We start from the raw sequence: 14578 nt of genomic DNA, 5'->3' as shown, positions 1-14578 counted from the left end.
ATATGTTAATGCTGTTCGACCTTGTATTTATGGTTCATTAATGCAAAGTCTTTATTATTAGGGTAAGTGCTCTAAATAAACGTAAGGTCACACTGCACTACTGACAGTATGGCTCCAGTACTAAAAAGTGTACACATGTTTGAAAAGTTTCACAAATAAGGCTATATATAATGCTCCCAGAATGCTCTCTCATTAGATGCAAATGTTTGCAGAAGCTTGTAAGCAAGATTGAGGATTGTTTGCTTTCAAAATAAAATGTTCAGAAAAGAATGCAATTAGAAAAAAAGGTTTTGCTAAATTACTGTAGAATGTTCTTTGAAGCATCATTTAGTAAAATGCATTAATGCATGCTGGTATTCCAAAACATATTCATAATAGAAAAATCAGTATAAGCATTTTCAACAAGATTATGGGAAACATGAAAATAAACAAGCAGTGGCAAAACCAACCAATCTGGAATTGGTGGTCAGTCTTTTGGTTTTGTCAATGTGCGTGTTCTTTTGATATAGCTTCTGTAACACTTTATTGTTGTGGACCGCAACATTGTAACAAACATTGGCAAAACGCAAAAATTGCTTTTTGGTCTCAAAAAGCACACATTGCCACAGTAGGTCCTGGCAAAGAACAAAACTACATTGTGTGCCAATATGCTCCTTGTACAGCACTCACAGTAAAGCCAGCTGATAGAAAAAGAAATAGACTTTTAACAAAAGGTCTTGGTAAGCACCAGACCAAATTAGGGGCCCTATTCTTTGAATTGACAAAAGTGCACCCATGGTATAAGTCTTTACAATAGTAGCTCTCATGAATTCATAAGAATTTACAGAAGTAGACCAGGAAATTGTACTCCTAGAAAATATTTGTGAACTGTATTATAGCGCGAGCATATATGCATGTGTAGATTTGCTCATACAAAAATGTATTGGGCATTTACAAGTTCACTTTCCCTCCAAACACCTTTTCCAAACACTTGTCAGGAGTACATTTCCATCCTTTCTCAGTATGGGAAAGGATTAGAGAAGAGCTGGTGAAAATCCTTCAAACATGCAAGTTAGTATGTTTGCACAGACTCAAAGGCATTCCAGCCCTGGAACTATTACTTATTGCTTCCTACAGCCCCTGTATGCAGTTCTGAGGAAAGGTGGCAAAATAGGGAAATTGCTATAGTAGGGCTTGAAATAGCTAGTATTCAAGCTCTACTATAGTACTAGCCCTGGCATAATCAGAGAGGCTATAATCAGCGCTCCTAAATAATTGGATTGCTGCCATAATTTGTCGCAGCACCACATGGCACCAAAGGGACAAGTAGATGTTTTTACAGGACAAGTACATTTAATAAGCAACCTGCCCCATGGACAAGTAGATATTTTATTAAAGTCCGCACCCCTCAAGACTTGACAATTTAAACCCAACTGTGGTTTACAGGATTAAAGATTTATTAGTTTAAACCCAACTGTGATTCACAGTCTTACAAAACACCACAATCTAATAATTATCTGGAGTTATTTACCAAAGGCCAACTGACTGATGTGTGTTGCCTGAGAGAATTAATTTTTAGTATTGTCAGGTCTTAATGGGTGCTGGTTTGACTTATGTATTGTTTAGGGGGAAACGTTTAATGAGTGATTGAATTGGGTCTGACCCACCCATGACTCAGAGTGGCCAAAACATCAACACTTGTTCTACTGTCGACTATAAAAAAAAATGTACTCTTGCTAGGACAGTGAATTTCAATTGCAATAGGATACATAATTCAGATAGCAGAGAATTCACTTATTTTTTGTTGTGAACTTTGTGATTGTACAGTGTGTGTAATATATATATATATATATAGCTTGTTGTATCTAGGTACATGTGTTAGCGTTGTACCATTTTAATTTTTTTTTTACAAAATAAAATATTAAGGTACGTTTGTAAAAGTAAGTTCCAGGCATTTCGTGTAAAATGTTGAAAGTCTTTTTCAAGATTGTTCAGTTGAATAACAATATAATATACATACAATATCAATTGAAGGTAGAGGCAAAGGGGTGAAGACAAAATGATCCTGACACAATTGCAGTATCAGGGAGTGTAGAAACTCAAATTCTCACATGTACATACGAGGTGCAGACCGTTCATAGCTCTAGGCTAATGACGAATTTGGCATCGAAAATATACATATAATATATTATAAAATGGCTCAACACAGCTAATAGTTTCTTTAGTTACAACATAGTGACTGAATCAAAGTACCTTACTAACGCTTGATGGTATTAGCCAATATAGGCATACGTGAGGACCATGAGGGTATAATAATGGTCCAGGTTTATTCACAGCAAAACATATGAAAATCCTGCAAGATGAGCTAGATGTACTGTCACCCACTGAAGACATATTTCATTGGCAATACTTCGATGAACACAGAAATAACACACAGAATAGTACTAGCCCTATAGGGCTACAAAATACATTTCAGTAAACCAAAGATTGCCTACCTTAGTGTATATTTTTGGCACAATAATTTTTCAATGGAAATAAATGAATGACGTCAACTTTTCTTTTTAAAAAAAAAAATATATAGAAATGCGCTACTTTGCAACTCCTGCACACGTTAAGAAAATTACAAGTCCTAGTGGAATTTTTGAATTTTGTAAGGGCGTATCTGCCACATTATGGTACGCATGTAGAGCCGTTAAAGTATTTCATGTGACCCACCATTACTTAAAAGACTTGGAGATATGTACATGAAGCAATCTTCGTTGGGGTAAAAGCAGACATGCTACAGACAAAATCTTTGCAGACATGCGAAAATACTAAAACCTAGTCATTTGGCTGTTCGAAGCACATCAGGCTGCACATATATACTATACAACGGGGAACAAATTACCCCCACTGCGGGCCTACAAATCACATTTATCTTCAGCTGGTGAGTAAGGATTTACTTTTACTGAGAAACCTTCTGAGCAAATGACCTTTTTGAAGGAGCGTCCTCTCACACAGGAAAAAAAGAAAGTAATTTATTTTGTACCTGCCTTAGAGACGTCAACTTAAGACATCATATCAAATATTGTTGCACTCGAATGATATACAGTTTGAGTGTGATTCTACAGTCATAACACACATTCTTTACAACAGCAACAGGCAGTGCACAGAATCGTCACATGGTATCCATGCACCGATAGAATACCGTGTTCTATATGGACAGCTCTGTGCAGCTTGTGATTGGTACCAAGCAAAAATAGTCTGTGACTTGTGCTTCAGTGCAGGCAGTATTCCAAGATCGGGACTTCAAGGAGCTGTAGACTCATTAACATCTTGGGTGACTCTACTGAACAGAAAGCTAAAAGCCCTCCTATCAGCTCTTCAGAAGACAGATGCACTGGTCCCCACAGGTCACAGTCTTCTTTTTGTTTACAAAGTTACAATGTTGGCCTCACCATTGAGGCTTGAACGGATTCAGAGTTTCAAAACAAAAATCAATAAAAGCTAAACAGCTTTGTGAGCAGAACGCCATCCTATAGAATAACCCCCAGCATGCGAGGGCACATAAAACTGAAGGGATTCACGCAGAAGAGAACCGTGTGGATGATTTGAGTTTGAAGACAGTAGTGCAAACATGTAAGGTTGAGGCTGTACCGTGATCTCAAATTAAGATCAATTAAAAGGGATGATGCCTCCTACGGTTTCCCTTTAAAATGTTTTTAAGTCCTAACCGAGGATATTGTTCCTGTGGTGCCAGGGATAGAGGACCGTCCCAATCCAGCAATTAGACAGACCACTTAAAGGCAGCTCATGAGGGCACATACTCTGCACATGCAGGCATGAATGTAAAGTATCAACACTCTATTTTCAGAACTAACATTTGATTTTGTGGATTGTATTAAGGTTATGCTTATCCACTTACTGTGCCAAAGGCTCTAAACTCTGCTGGGTGACATTCTATCACCTTGCAATAAGAGCTTCAGATGTCCTGTCTGGGACGCGGTTAATTTGTTCCCTGCTAGCCTTGATAAAATAGATACGCTTTCATCAGTAGTAACACAAAAAGAAGCTTTGTTAACTTCTAGAGCATACATTTTTTACCTAAGATGATAAATATGCAGTACTCATCTGAGCAGCACAGTCGTCATTAAATCACGTTCTGCTTAGGAGTGGAAATGCTCTGATGCCTAAAGGAGTACTAGTCGCTGGGTTTTCATAAGCTTTTATCCCAAGCAGAAGTAGCTCTTGCTTTCACATATTTGTTTTAAACATCTGTTGGCGGATCCAGCTGTGCTTTTTGTGGTTAGGTGGAAGCGGATCGACTTGCTCGTCTTTCATTGTTCACTCTGCGGGGCTTTGCAACTGCATGTCTGCTTATACTGGTACACTGCTGATGCTGGCTCACGTGCCACCAACATATGGTCTGTCTTTGACATCTCCATATTCAATGGCCCTTCAGCTTCTGTAGCAGCTCCCACATTTGAGGCATTAGCTGCTTTGGGGGTTATAAAACCTGCAACCATTGCAGGAATCTTGAGATATTGTGTACTGGTCCAGTTCTTCATTATCTAAATCCCCCTTCTTCCTCCCCAGGTTAAATAAGAAAAGTATTTATAACTAAAAAACTACGCTACTGAGAACTAACATACTTCACATGCAGAGAAACAACCTGGCAAGTCCTTCATGGGTAGAGTAGAACCCAATTTCTCTCCACCGCCCCAATAAACAAAGCATCAATAAATTCCTGAACTGGGCTCTTGGGCTATTAAAGTGAATAGCTGATTTGCTACTAAAGCATGAATAAATGAAGGCTTACTGACCCGCGAGCGAAGATTATGTCACACCAAGTGAATCTATAAAAGGTTCATTGCTGGAGACCACGTGATGTCAGACATTTTCAGTGTGCATTATCCGATGCTGAGGTCATAAAACTCACCACTTCAATGGGGCACTCCAAGGGCTTACGGCTAAGCACTTCAAGTGACTCCATGAAAACGAACATGGCTTTTTTCGAGTGTGGCCAACAGCTGATGAGGAGCTTCACTGTTACCCTACGATCACAGGCCGCGGAGCGTAATCTATTATCAATTACCGGCCAGAATCTGGAAAAGAGAGAAAAAACGAGTCAGACAAAAACACACAAAAAATAAAGCTAAGAACTACAGACCTCGGGATACTTTTAATGTACAGGGTAATGCTCCAAATAAGTTAATAATGAATGTCTATCAATAAAAAACGTTTACAGTTTGACTTTTACTATTTGAGTTTTGTTCATTTTAGTGAATGATTTTAAAGTGTAGATTTTCAACCTGTGTACTGTAAGGGTTTTGAGGGTTTTTGTAAGCTGCATTACAAAACACGTGTTCTAGCGAAAATGCAGGGCTTGGTGTGAGCCCCGTGTGTATGTTTTTAAGAGAGTTCAAATTCCAGTGGGCTAACTAAGAGGTAGACAGCTAAAAAAGCTAAACAGAGCCAGCGTCCAGTGGGAGCGCTGCACAAAGTGCAAGCAAGAGCTTTTTCTCAACCTGTCTAATGCCAGATTGCACTCTCAACTTATTTGTAGATCAGAGCAGACTCACAACCATTCAGAAAGACAGTATTTCACTTGCAAGTGGTCTGCAGTATGAAGCATGCTGGCAAGTAGACTGTAGAGTCAAATAACACTTGCTACCTTTCTGAAGAAAAAAGACTGTACCCACAACCTGTTTGTAAAGCCACAGTGCACTGAAGCTGTGCTAACTCTAAACTGAATATCATCAGAGCATACGCACAATTTATCTGTTGAACAGGATCAAAATACCTAGTTTTCTGAAGAAAGGAGCATATTTTCAGTTTTACAAAGGGTGTAAACCTTGCCAATTACCTATCTTCAGAGTCAAAGCGGATACAAGTTTTGTTCAGCAATGTGAAATGTCTGTATCCAGTCCCAACAGCTAAATCCTGGGTTACATTTTTACTGCAATCCTGCATAGCTCTACATCTACATCTTCTGCCCATTGTCAGATTTCCACTCTTTTCTTGTCATTCCCATCTTTTCTGGCACCGTTCAAGCCAACAATCCTGGTGGGCAGGGGAGTTTAGTCTGCATCCTACCTCTTGGGTTCGCTGTACTCCAAACGTGGCAAGTAGTCCATCACTGAAATGTAGATAAACTCCTTGGCGTCATCAATGGTAGCAAGGATGCTGTCGAGGTCTGAGCTCCGGCCTCCTGCACAGAGGGCATCGGGGGAACTCTAAAAAGGTAAGAGGACAGTGCGCTTTTGAATCCAGACATAGCTGCCAACTGCCTACCCTCAGCTTAGGGCACTGCCTAGCTCTATGCTATCAAGCAACATGTTTTCAGCCCTCTGCTTTTCTGAAACAAGTAATTGTTAGCTGTTGTCAATCTAACTGGTTCACTGAAGCCTAGCTGTGCACTGGGATTAGGTATTTCAGGGAAACACATCTGTGTGGTGGTAACAGGATGGCAAACATCAAATATTATACAAGCATTGGAGTGTGAGCAAAGGAAGGATGGAGAATGGACACGATCAGGGAAGGGTCAGTAAGTAAGGGTAGATAGCCCAAGCAGATGAACTAACAGCATAAAGAAACAGGCAAAGCAGGTTGTTGAATATTTTATGTAAGAGGAGGGAGTGTGTAAACAGAACTGGACTTATGAGGAGGCTACAGAAAACAGAAGTCAATACTTAACTATTCTAAGGCATTTGACGAGCCAAGGGGGCAGTTAGAAGGTGCAAAAAGAGGGGGAAGTGGAATTTGGAGCCTGCAGTAACGTTTTTACCGTAAGGAAGAGGTAGAGAGGGAAAGAGTGTGATAAGTCTTCGGGATGAAAGGAAACAGGGGTAAGAGAAGGAAGACAGGGTGAAGACAGAGCGAGTGTGTGCCTTTGAGTTGATGAAGGACCGCTGTAATTGGGAGAGGAGGAATGGAAGTTAGCAATTACGCCCTCATTTCCCAAGCAACTCGACAAGATGAGTTCGGACCAAAGGAAGAATGGGCAAAAAAAGCACATGAGGAGAAGAAAGATATGAACGAAAGGGGGATGATGCGACAACATGGCAGTGGCGATATGAAGACAAAGGGATAACACGTTGGGCAAGTCCTTTGACAACTTGGGGCCTCTATCTCTTTGTATAGAAAATCTGAGAAGCTATGCTGGGATCTCATTGGCTAGTGTTATGGATTCTGAATATGGTATATATTTTATTAAGTCCTGTCTTCCGACTAGTTCCCTTAACTGCATCACAGTTCAGGGGTCTCTAACAGCAGTTATGTCTTACAATTCATCACTGTAAAATCACCTAGTATATTTCACAACCTGAAGACGGTCCCACCTTCTGATTTGCTTTCCTGTGCATTTAAATATAGATCTGACTGAACATGGAGTTTACTGTCAGTTAATACCATGTTATAATGCCTCACATTTCAACACTTACTACCTACACGTCGATTAAGCCTGGACAGTTCGAATTTGCTGTCCTTGAACAATCAAGTGTACAAAGGGAGTGCAACAGTTCCTGAAACAATGACTCTTCAGAGAAAAGATCTACCAGAAGCTTTTATTTCTTAGTCAGACCAGGCTTCCTTCTAAAGAGGGATAGACACCCACGTTTTATAATCAGACTCTGGCAGAATCCTTCTTTGAAACTGTCAGACATGATCCTCCAACCAAAATCTCTAGAGAATTGAAGGCATCCTTCAATTTCCTGGTATCCTTTATGAAGGTGAGGAGCGCTCATCTGGCCTCCATGACCCTAGACATCAGGTTAACAAACCTTCAAAATATAGTTACAAAAGTAAAAAAGTGAAATCCCTCGCAAATAAAATAAGATGCTCAGCTGGAGTATTTGATAACGAGATTTACCTACAATTGGTGTTAACCGCAGTTATCAACATTTAACTATTGGTATGCTTACCACTTCTTGATTGCACCAGTTTCCCCTGATGTAGACAGATACTTGGCTGTAGCACATAAACTAGGTAAAATAGAAGGAAGATTTAGCAATACCTACCGAAATGAAGACATGAGCATTGCTGCCATTCAGGAGCACATGCTGCGGGTGGGAAAGGCTGGAATCAGCAGAAAAATCATTGGGCCAGCTTGAGGGAATGGTTGCTCCTTCCTCACCCAGGTAGCTGTACATCTGGAAGATTTTGCGTAGATCATGCGCCAAACAGCTGCAGTTGTAGAGTACAGCCCCCAGCTCCTTAACCTGCAAAGGGTGAGATCATGCAGTGAAGGGTATGGTTGGTAGTCCTCCTAGAGGGGGCCGGGATGTGGATCATAGTGAGCAGCACTGTGGGAAGCCCTAGCCAAACAGTTATCAGCCAAAATGTGTTGCAAGCCATGTAAGTACCAGACAAGGGACTGTACTACGTGGCCTTGGCACTACCTCATTAACTTATTAGCAGGGACCACAGTCTGGTGACAGGGCCCCATGCCTAAGTGATGGAGCTTCATTCCATGTTGGTGCTCAATCTTGATTACCTGAATAAGAGAGCCCCAGTGGTTACCTGAGTGAGAGCGCGCCAGTCCATGTTGGCACTGCCAATGTAGATGTGCTTCTTGTCTACCACCCATAGCTTTGTATGCAATACTCCTCCTAAAAGGCTTTCGAAGTTCACAAACTTCACCTCTGCACCTGCAGGAGATAATGAAGGGGACAATGTTCATTACCACCACCTGAACAAACATCCTGAACCACCCAACTAGAAATCCTCACCCTGAAGCTCTGCTCCCAGCACCCTGAGCCCACCTCTGATGCCCAATCTACAATATACCCCTGTAAAGCCCACCGTGCAAAAGAGCCACTATTACAACCCATTATTATGAGCATGCCACACCATCCAGAACAAGGAGAGTACAATGAAGCCTGGCATTGACTAGTATACTCCAAGCATGAAGTAACCACAAACCACCTCAAAACAGAATGAGTAACCAGAAAAACTCAACAATACTGTGAGAAATTGGGTTATTGGTTGAGGTGGGCGGGAGCCCTTCTTAAGCAACAACTATAATTTTTTCAGGCTGAAACACAAAGACACTAAATTAACCTGTGCTTAACCCTCTGGTAGCTAAGTGCAAAGCAGTTAGGCTTAGCACCTATGCAGCAATAAGCAGTTATAAAGTGAAAACACAACACAAAAGAAATTCCACACCAATTTAGAAAAATAGTAAAATGTAATAAATTATTTGACACCAAAACAATAAAAATACAATCAGTAGAACTGGAGATATGCAATCTTAATGTTTTAGGTACAAGTTGTGCCAACTTAGTGTATCTGGTCACAGTGGACCCAGGACAAAGTCACGAGTTCAGGCTGACCACGACGGAGCGCAGCCTGGGCAGGGTACCAAGTTTGGCTAGCTGAGGATAGTACTTTATGTCCTTGGGGCACGGTCTGGCCAGCTTTACTTAGGAAGCTTCGCACTGTCTGGCGCTGGTTCCAAAGAAGCTGTGAGTCGAGGCTTTGAGAGGCTTCATATTGTTTGGTCAGTTTCGATGAAGCTTGCAGCTGTGCTGTACGGCTTCCGTCACTGCATGGGTTCCGGTGAAGCTTGCGGCTGTGCGGCAAGAGCTCAGGCAGGTTCAGTGCACCAGGTCAGCTTGGCAATTATAGAGAAGCCTCAGGTGCTTGTTGTGTCCCTGTAGCTCAGAATAGGAGGTCAGTTAGCTGACCCTTGGAGTCATTCAGCCTGGGATGAAGGGAGAAGATCCAGTCTTCCTTCTCAGCAAACAGGGCAGGCCTCAAGCAGCAGGGCACTGAACTATTACAGACCCAGGAGTGTACTGAAGAGTGGGTAAGAGGGTATCTTTTTTAGAATGAAGTCTACTAGACAATGCAGCTGTCTGGTTTGCTAAGACCACCTCAGGGACATTCTGAAAGCTTCCCTGTGAATGTATTCCACCCATTGCTTACCACTGGCTTTGTGTTTTGTAACTCATATTTGCTTTATTTCTAGTTACTGGCTTTATTTAGGCTCTCCAGCTTGAGTTCGTCCACCAACCATTGCCTATTTACTGTATTCTTCAATGTCTCTCTCTCTCTGTAAACAGGCCTTTAAACCGTGTTCTTATCTTGTGACACTTTCTGTGCATTCAAAGACAAAGGTCAAGTATCAGGCTCTGTGGTCAAGGAAGCTTGGTGTTGACCTTTCTTCCTCTAACTTCAAAGTGAGAGAATTTATGCGACAATCATGCTGGGTACCCATGTGCAAGGAGAGGCTGTAGGATGTTATTTTTTTCTAGCACAGAACAAAGTATACATGTCTGTAAACAAACTGTGCAAATATTTCAGAATATAACAGAATTAGGAAAGCACAAATGAAGCACAATTTTGTGATTCTGAAGGGTGGTGGAAACATATTTTAACACAATCAAAACAAATCAATACACTTGGAGATGCCATTTCCACAGTTAGTGCGCTGTATAGATTTATCCGTAAAACTGTATGTCTGCAAATGTAATGATCATTGCAATTGAAAATGTGTTGTCTGTAATGGCAGTGAGCTACAAGACTGTGCATACTCCACTTTACAACACTCCTGCAACTATACTCTATTATACGCCTCGTCACTTCACTGAAACTTTACTGCACTCTACAGCACTCGAATCTACAACACTTTACTCCACTCTACATCACTTCTCTCATTGATACTCTACAGCACTCTACTGCATGCCGGGCCACTCCACGTCACTCTATGCTACTCCACTCTACTTTATGACACTACACCACTCTATGCCACTCTGCACGATTCCACTCTATGAAACTCTTCTCCATGACACTTTATGCCACTCTCGTATACAACACTCTTTTCTACAACATGCCACTCTAAGACACTCAACTCTATGCCGCGCTACACAACTCTATGGCACTCCATTCTACGGTGCTCCACTCCACTCTATGCCCCTCCACTCTACATCACTCCACTGTATGCCACTGTACGACGCACCAGTCTAGGCGACTAACTTTTAACCAAGCTAAACAGCAGCCACACTGGTGTACAACCTGGTTAAAACACATTGGTAAAGTCAACAGCTCTTGCATAGAGGGACACCTTTTGGCTTTGCCAATGCTTGTTATACCTAGTGCCCATTTTGAAGTGAGAGAAACCTCTGGAGTCTTCCCCCTACAGGTGTATGGAATCTCCTGTCTCTCTGCCCTGGTCCCAGTCTGCTGGGGGTACTACAGACTACTGCGAAGACCTGTGTGTGTGAACTGGGTCAGTGCCTTTGAAGTGCCGGAGGTAGGTGAAAGTTCCACCCCATCCAATCCTGTCAGAGATGGCCTATCCTGCAAACACCCTGAATCTCTATTTTGATACTGTCTGAGAGGAATACACAAGACTGAAAGCCAACTACTCCTAATCATGTGGCCCAGGAAACAGGCACCAAATGGTTAGGACAAGAAAATGGCATTTTCAGTATTGTGGCTTAAAATATGACTTTACTATGAAATAGAGTTGTAAACTACAACTCCTCAGACACCAAACATGACTTTCCTACTTGCTCCCAATCTCCATGCCACTTTATGACAGCCTACATGTACACCACTCTTTGACACTTAACTCTAGGCCACTCTACTCCACTCGGAGACACTACTCCATTCCACTCTTCTCTATGACACTTTTCTACAGCACTCTATGGCATGCCGCTCTAAGACACCCCACTCTATGCCGCCTTATTCCACTCTATGCAGTCCACTCTGCCACTTTATTCCACTCCATGCACTCCACTCTATGGTACTCCACTTTACTGCACTCCATGCTACGCCACTCTATCCCCCTCCACTCCACTCCACTTTACAACACCCCACTCTAGGCCACTTCACTCTATGCCACTATACGACCCTCCACTGCACTCCACGACACTACACTCGATTCTACATTACTACACTACACTCTCTCCTAACGTTTAGCCATGCTGAACAGCAGCCACACAGGTGTACAACATGGCTACAACACATTGGCAAAGCCAATAGCTTTTGTATAGGCAACAGCTATTGGCTTTGCCAATCCTTATACCCAGTGCCCACTTTGTAATGGGAGAAACGTCTGAAGTTTTCCCCCCTATAGATGTCAGGAATCCCCAAGGTGCCTCCTGCATTATCTGTCAGCAGCCCCAGGGATTGGGGTTAAATCGGATCTCTGTTCTTGGTTTAACCTTCATGTTTCCAAGTAAACATAATGTGCTGTGTTACACAATTGGTTTTATCAATGCTTGTTTTACCAATGCTTGTTTGTTAATGTGAGCAGGTGTAGACATGTTCTTCTAATTGGGCGTTGTGACTCATCTCAGCTGCTTTCCGGATTAGCTATAAATAGCAGAGTGAAGCATGCCTCCCTGCTTGGCTTTGTTTTGCTTCCTGATCTCAGCATCTGACTTGGCAGTCCAGAGACAAATGCATTTCTGAAAAATTCTACATTATTATTGTAGTTACTTGCCTAAAGGTGCTTCAGGAAATCTGCTTGAGCTCAAGTACTACAAAAAGTGATACTGCAATTTTAAAAGAGCATTTACGTGACTTTTCTTTCTCTAATAGCATAACTCTTGGATTTAAATTGTGTCATTCATGCCTGTTGTTTTAGGTTTGAGGAATTTGCTTTTTGAAGAGTTTTTCCACACACAGAGTGAAACCAAACCAAACTGTGCCACCCTAACTGTTTGAACCCAGAGTGACATTTGTATTTCTTGGATTGTTTTTGTTCCTTTTAGTTTAACCCTATGCATGCAGGAAAGCTATATGTGATATAATTAATGCCCTTGTTTGTTTTTCTTGTGCATGATAAGTGCAACCACAGTTCTAACTGTAGTGTGCAACAGTGAATCTCTGTGAAGCTAGCCCTAGTGTCGCAGTCCTTATTGTTATGGTACTCAGTTTGGGTTTTTGGTAATGCAGTGTTAGTAATTGTGAAAACAGTTAATATTATCCAAGAAAAGTGCTGGAGCATCCCGGTGTTTTTCTACCGCTCCTGTGCCAACATCAGAAAGAGAGATTCAGTTTCAAGGAAGTTGAGTGCACTGGCTCTACTATCACTCTGTCAACAACGACATGCCCCGAAAATACAGGGTGCCTGGGTGTTTTGTCTCTTTCTCTTCCACTCCCCCTTTCCTTTTGGAACACCTGCCGGGGTTTCTGTGTCCACCAGGAAGTGCCGAGAGGTGTTGTAGGAGGTCGGGGGCATACCATCGCCCCTGTAGACATCCTGCTTTTCAGGTGAGTGGCCCTGTCTCGACAATAGAGGTGTCTGGAATTTCCTGCCTCAGGGGAAACAACAGATTAGTGTGAAATCCTTTGAGTGTGAACTGGACCAGTGCCTTTGAAGTGCCAGTGTAGTAGGTGACAGCCGGCCCCTCCCATTCTGCCAGAGATGGCCCATCCTGCAACACCCTGACCCGCCATTGTCTGGGAGGAATATACAAGGCCGAAAGCCAGCTACACTTGGTTATGTGGCCCAGGAAACAGGCTACAGACACCAAATGGTTAGGACAAGAAAATGCCGATTTTCTACAAGTAGCATTTTCCGTATTGTGACTTAAAATCAGTCTTTACCTTTAAAGAGGGTTTTAAATTACAAGTCCACAGACACCAAACATGACTTTCCTACTTGCTCCCAATTGAAAGTGACCACTTATTAAATGTAATAAAGTAACCCACTGTTATCCAATGGTAGAGGTAGGCATTGCAGTAGTGAAATATATATTTGAGAGTTTTTCACTACCAAGACATGCAAAACATAAAAATACATGTCCAACGTCTTAAATAAATTGCACCCTGATCTAGGAGCTATTTAGGACCTACACTTCGAGTGACTCACATGCATTAAAAAAGAAATGTTAGGCCCAGGTCACAAATGCAGTTTAGAACCTCACACAAAGGGTGCAGTGGCAGACCTAAGGCATGTTTTAAAAGGCTATTTAAGTGGTTGGCCAATCAGTGATGCAGGCCAACTAGTAGCATTTAATTTACATGTCCTGGGTACCTATAGTACCAGTTTACTTGGGGCATACAAGTAGATTAAATGTGCTGATTGGGTGCAAGCCAATTTCACTATGTTTAATGGAGAGAGCACAAGCATTTTGACACAGGTTAGCAGGGGTAAAGTACACAGAGTGCTAAATACCCAAAAATTCAATTCGGGGGGAGAGAAGGCATAACATTTGGGGAGGACCCTGCAGAGAGGGCCAAGTCAAACAATCACAAACCAATCCAATATATGGCAAGGAACTAAACAATCCCACTAACAACCTATATATTCTGGTTGGAAAAGCAAACTGTAAACCACCACACCATTCACAGGAAAAGTAATCTAGTACAATCCAACTCAATATGCCCCTTGATGTCCATCACCCTTCTACAGGAATATAAAACGGGGCACCAAATAAAACTACAGTAAGTGAGACCATGACCAAGCAAATGTCACTTAGGTTACAAAACAAGACTATGGAAATCCGAGATGTCTTGGGTTAATGTACCAAATATGACAAACCAGTTCCACATCGTTGACATTTTAGGCTGGGAGTCTGTTGACTAAGGGCACAAATTTATCCATTATCAAACGGTGTACAGAATTTGACCACAGACTGACCAACTCAGAGTAAACTGAGGCAAT

At 41.9% G+C, this 14578-nt stretch overlaps 1 protein-coding gene across 5 annotated transcripts in view; it reads right to left on the bottom strand.

Annotated features, from left to right (window-relative positions):
• The window catches only part of LOC138259377 (5'-3' exonuclease PLD3-like), a 106611-nt gene that overhangs the window by 50114 nt on the left and 41919 nt on the right, over positions 1-14578 (bottom strand). For all 5 annotated transcript variants that reach the window (XR_011198712.1, XM_069207074.1, XM_069207076.1 and 2 more), the window contains 4 exons: positions 8479-8606; positions 7977-8177; positions 6055-6194; positions 4898-5063 (listed from right to left, as the gene is read on the bottom strand). Coding sequence is in view for 4 of the 5 variants with exons in the window: in XM_069207074.1 (XP_069063175.1) it covers positions 4898-5063; positions 6055-6194; positions 7977-8177; positions 8479-8606 (635 nt within the window). In the remaining variant the exon portion in view is untranslated. The remainder of the gene's footprint in view (positions 1-4897; positions 5064-6054; positions 6195-7976; positions 8178-8478; positions 8607-14578) is intronic.

Source organism: Pleurodeles waltl, chromosome 9 (assembly GCF_031143425.1).
Source record: "Pleurodeles waltl isolate 20211129_DDA chromosome 9, aPleWal1.hap1.20221129, whole genome shotgun sequence".
In the NCBI taxonomy this organism is placed as follows: domain Eukaryota; kingdom Metazoa; phylum Chordata; class Amphibia; order Caudata; family Salamandridae; genus Pleurodeles; species Pleurodeles waltl.
This window is presented reverse-complemented; position numbering and strand designations above follow the sequence as displayed.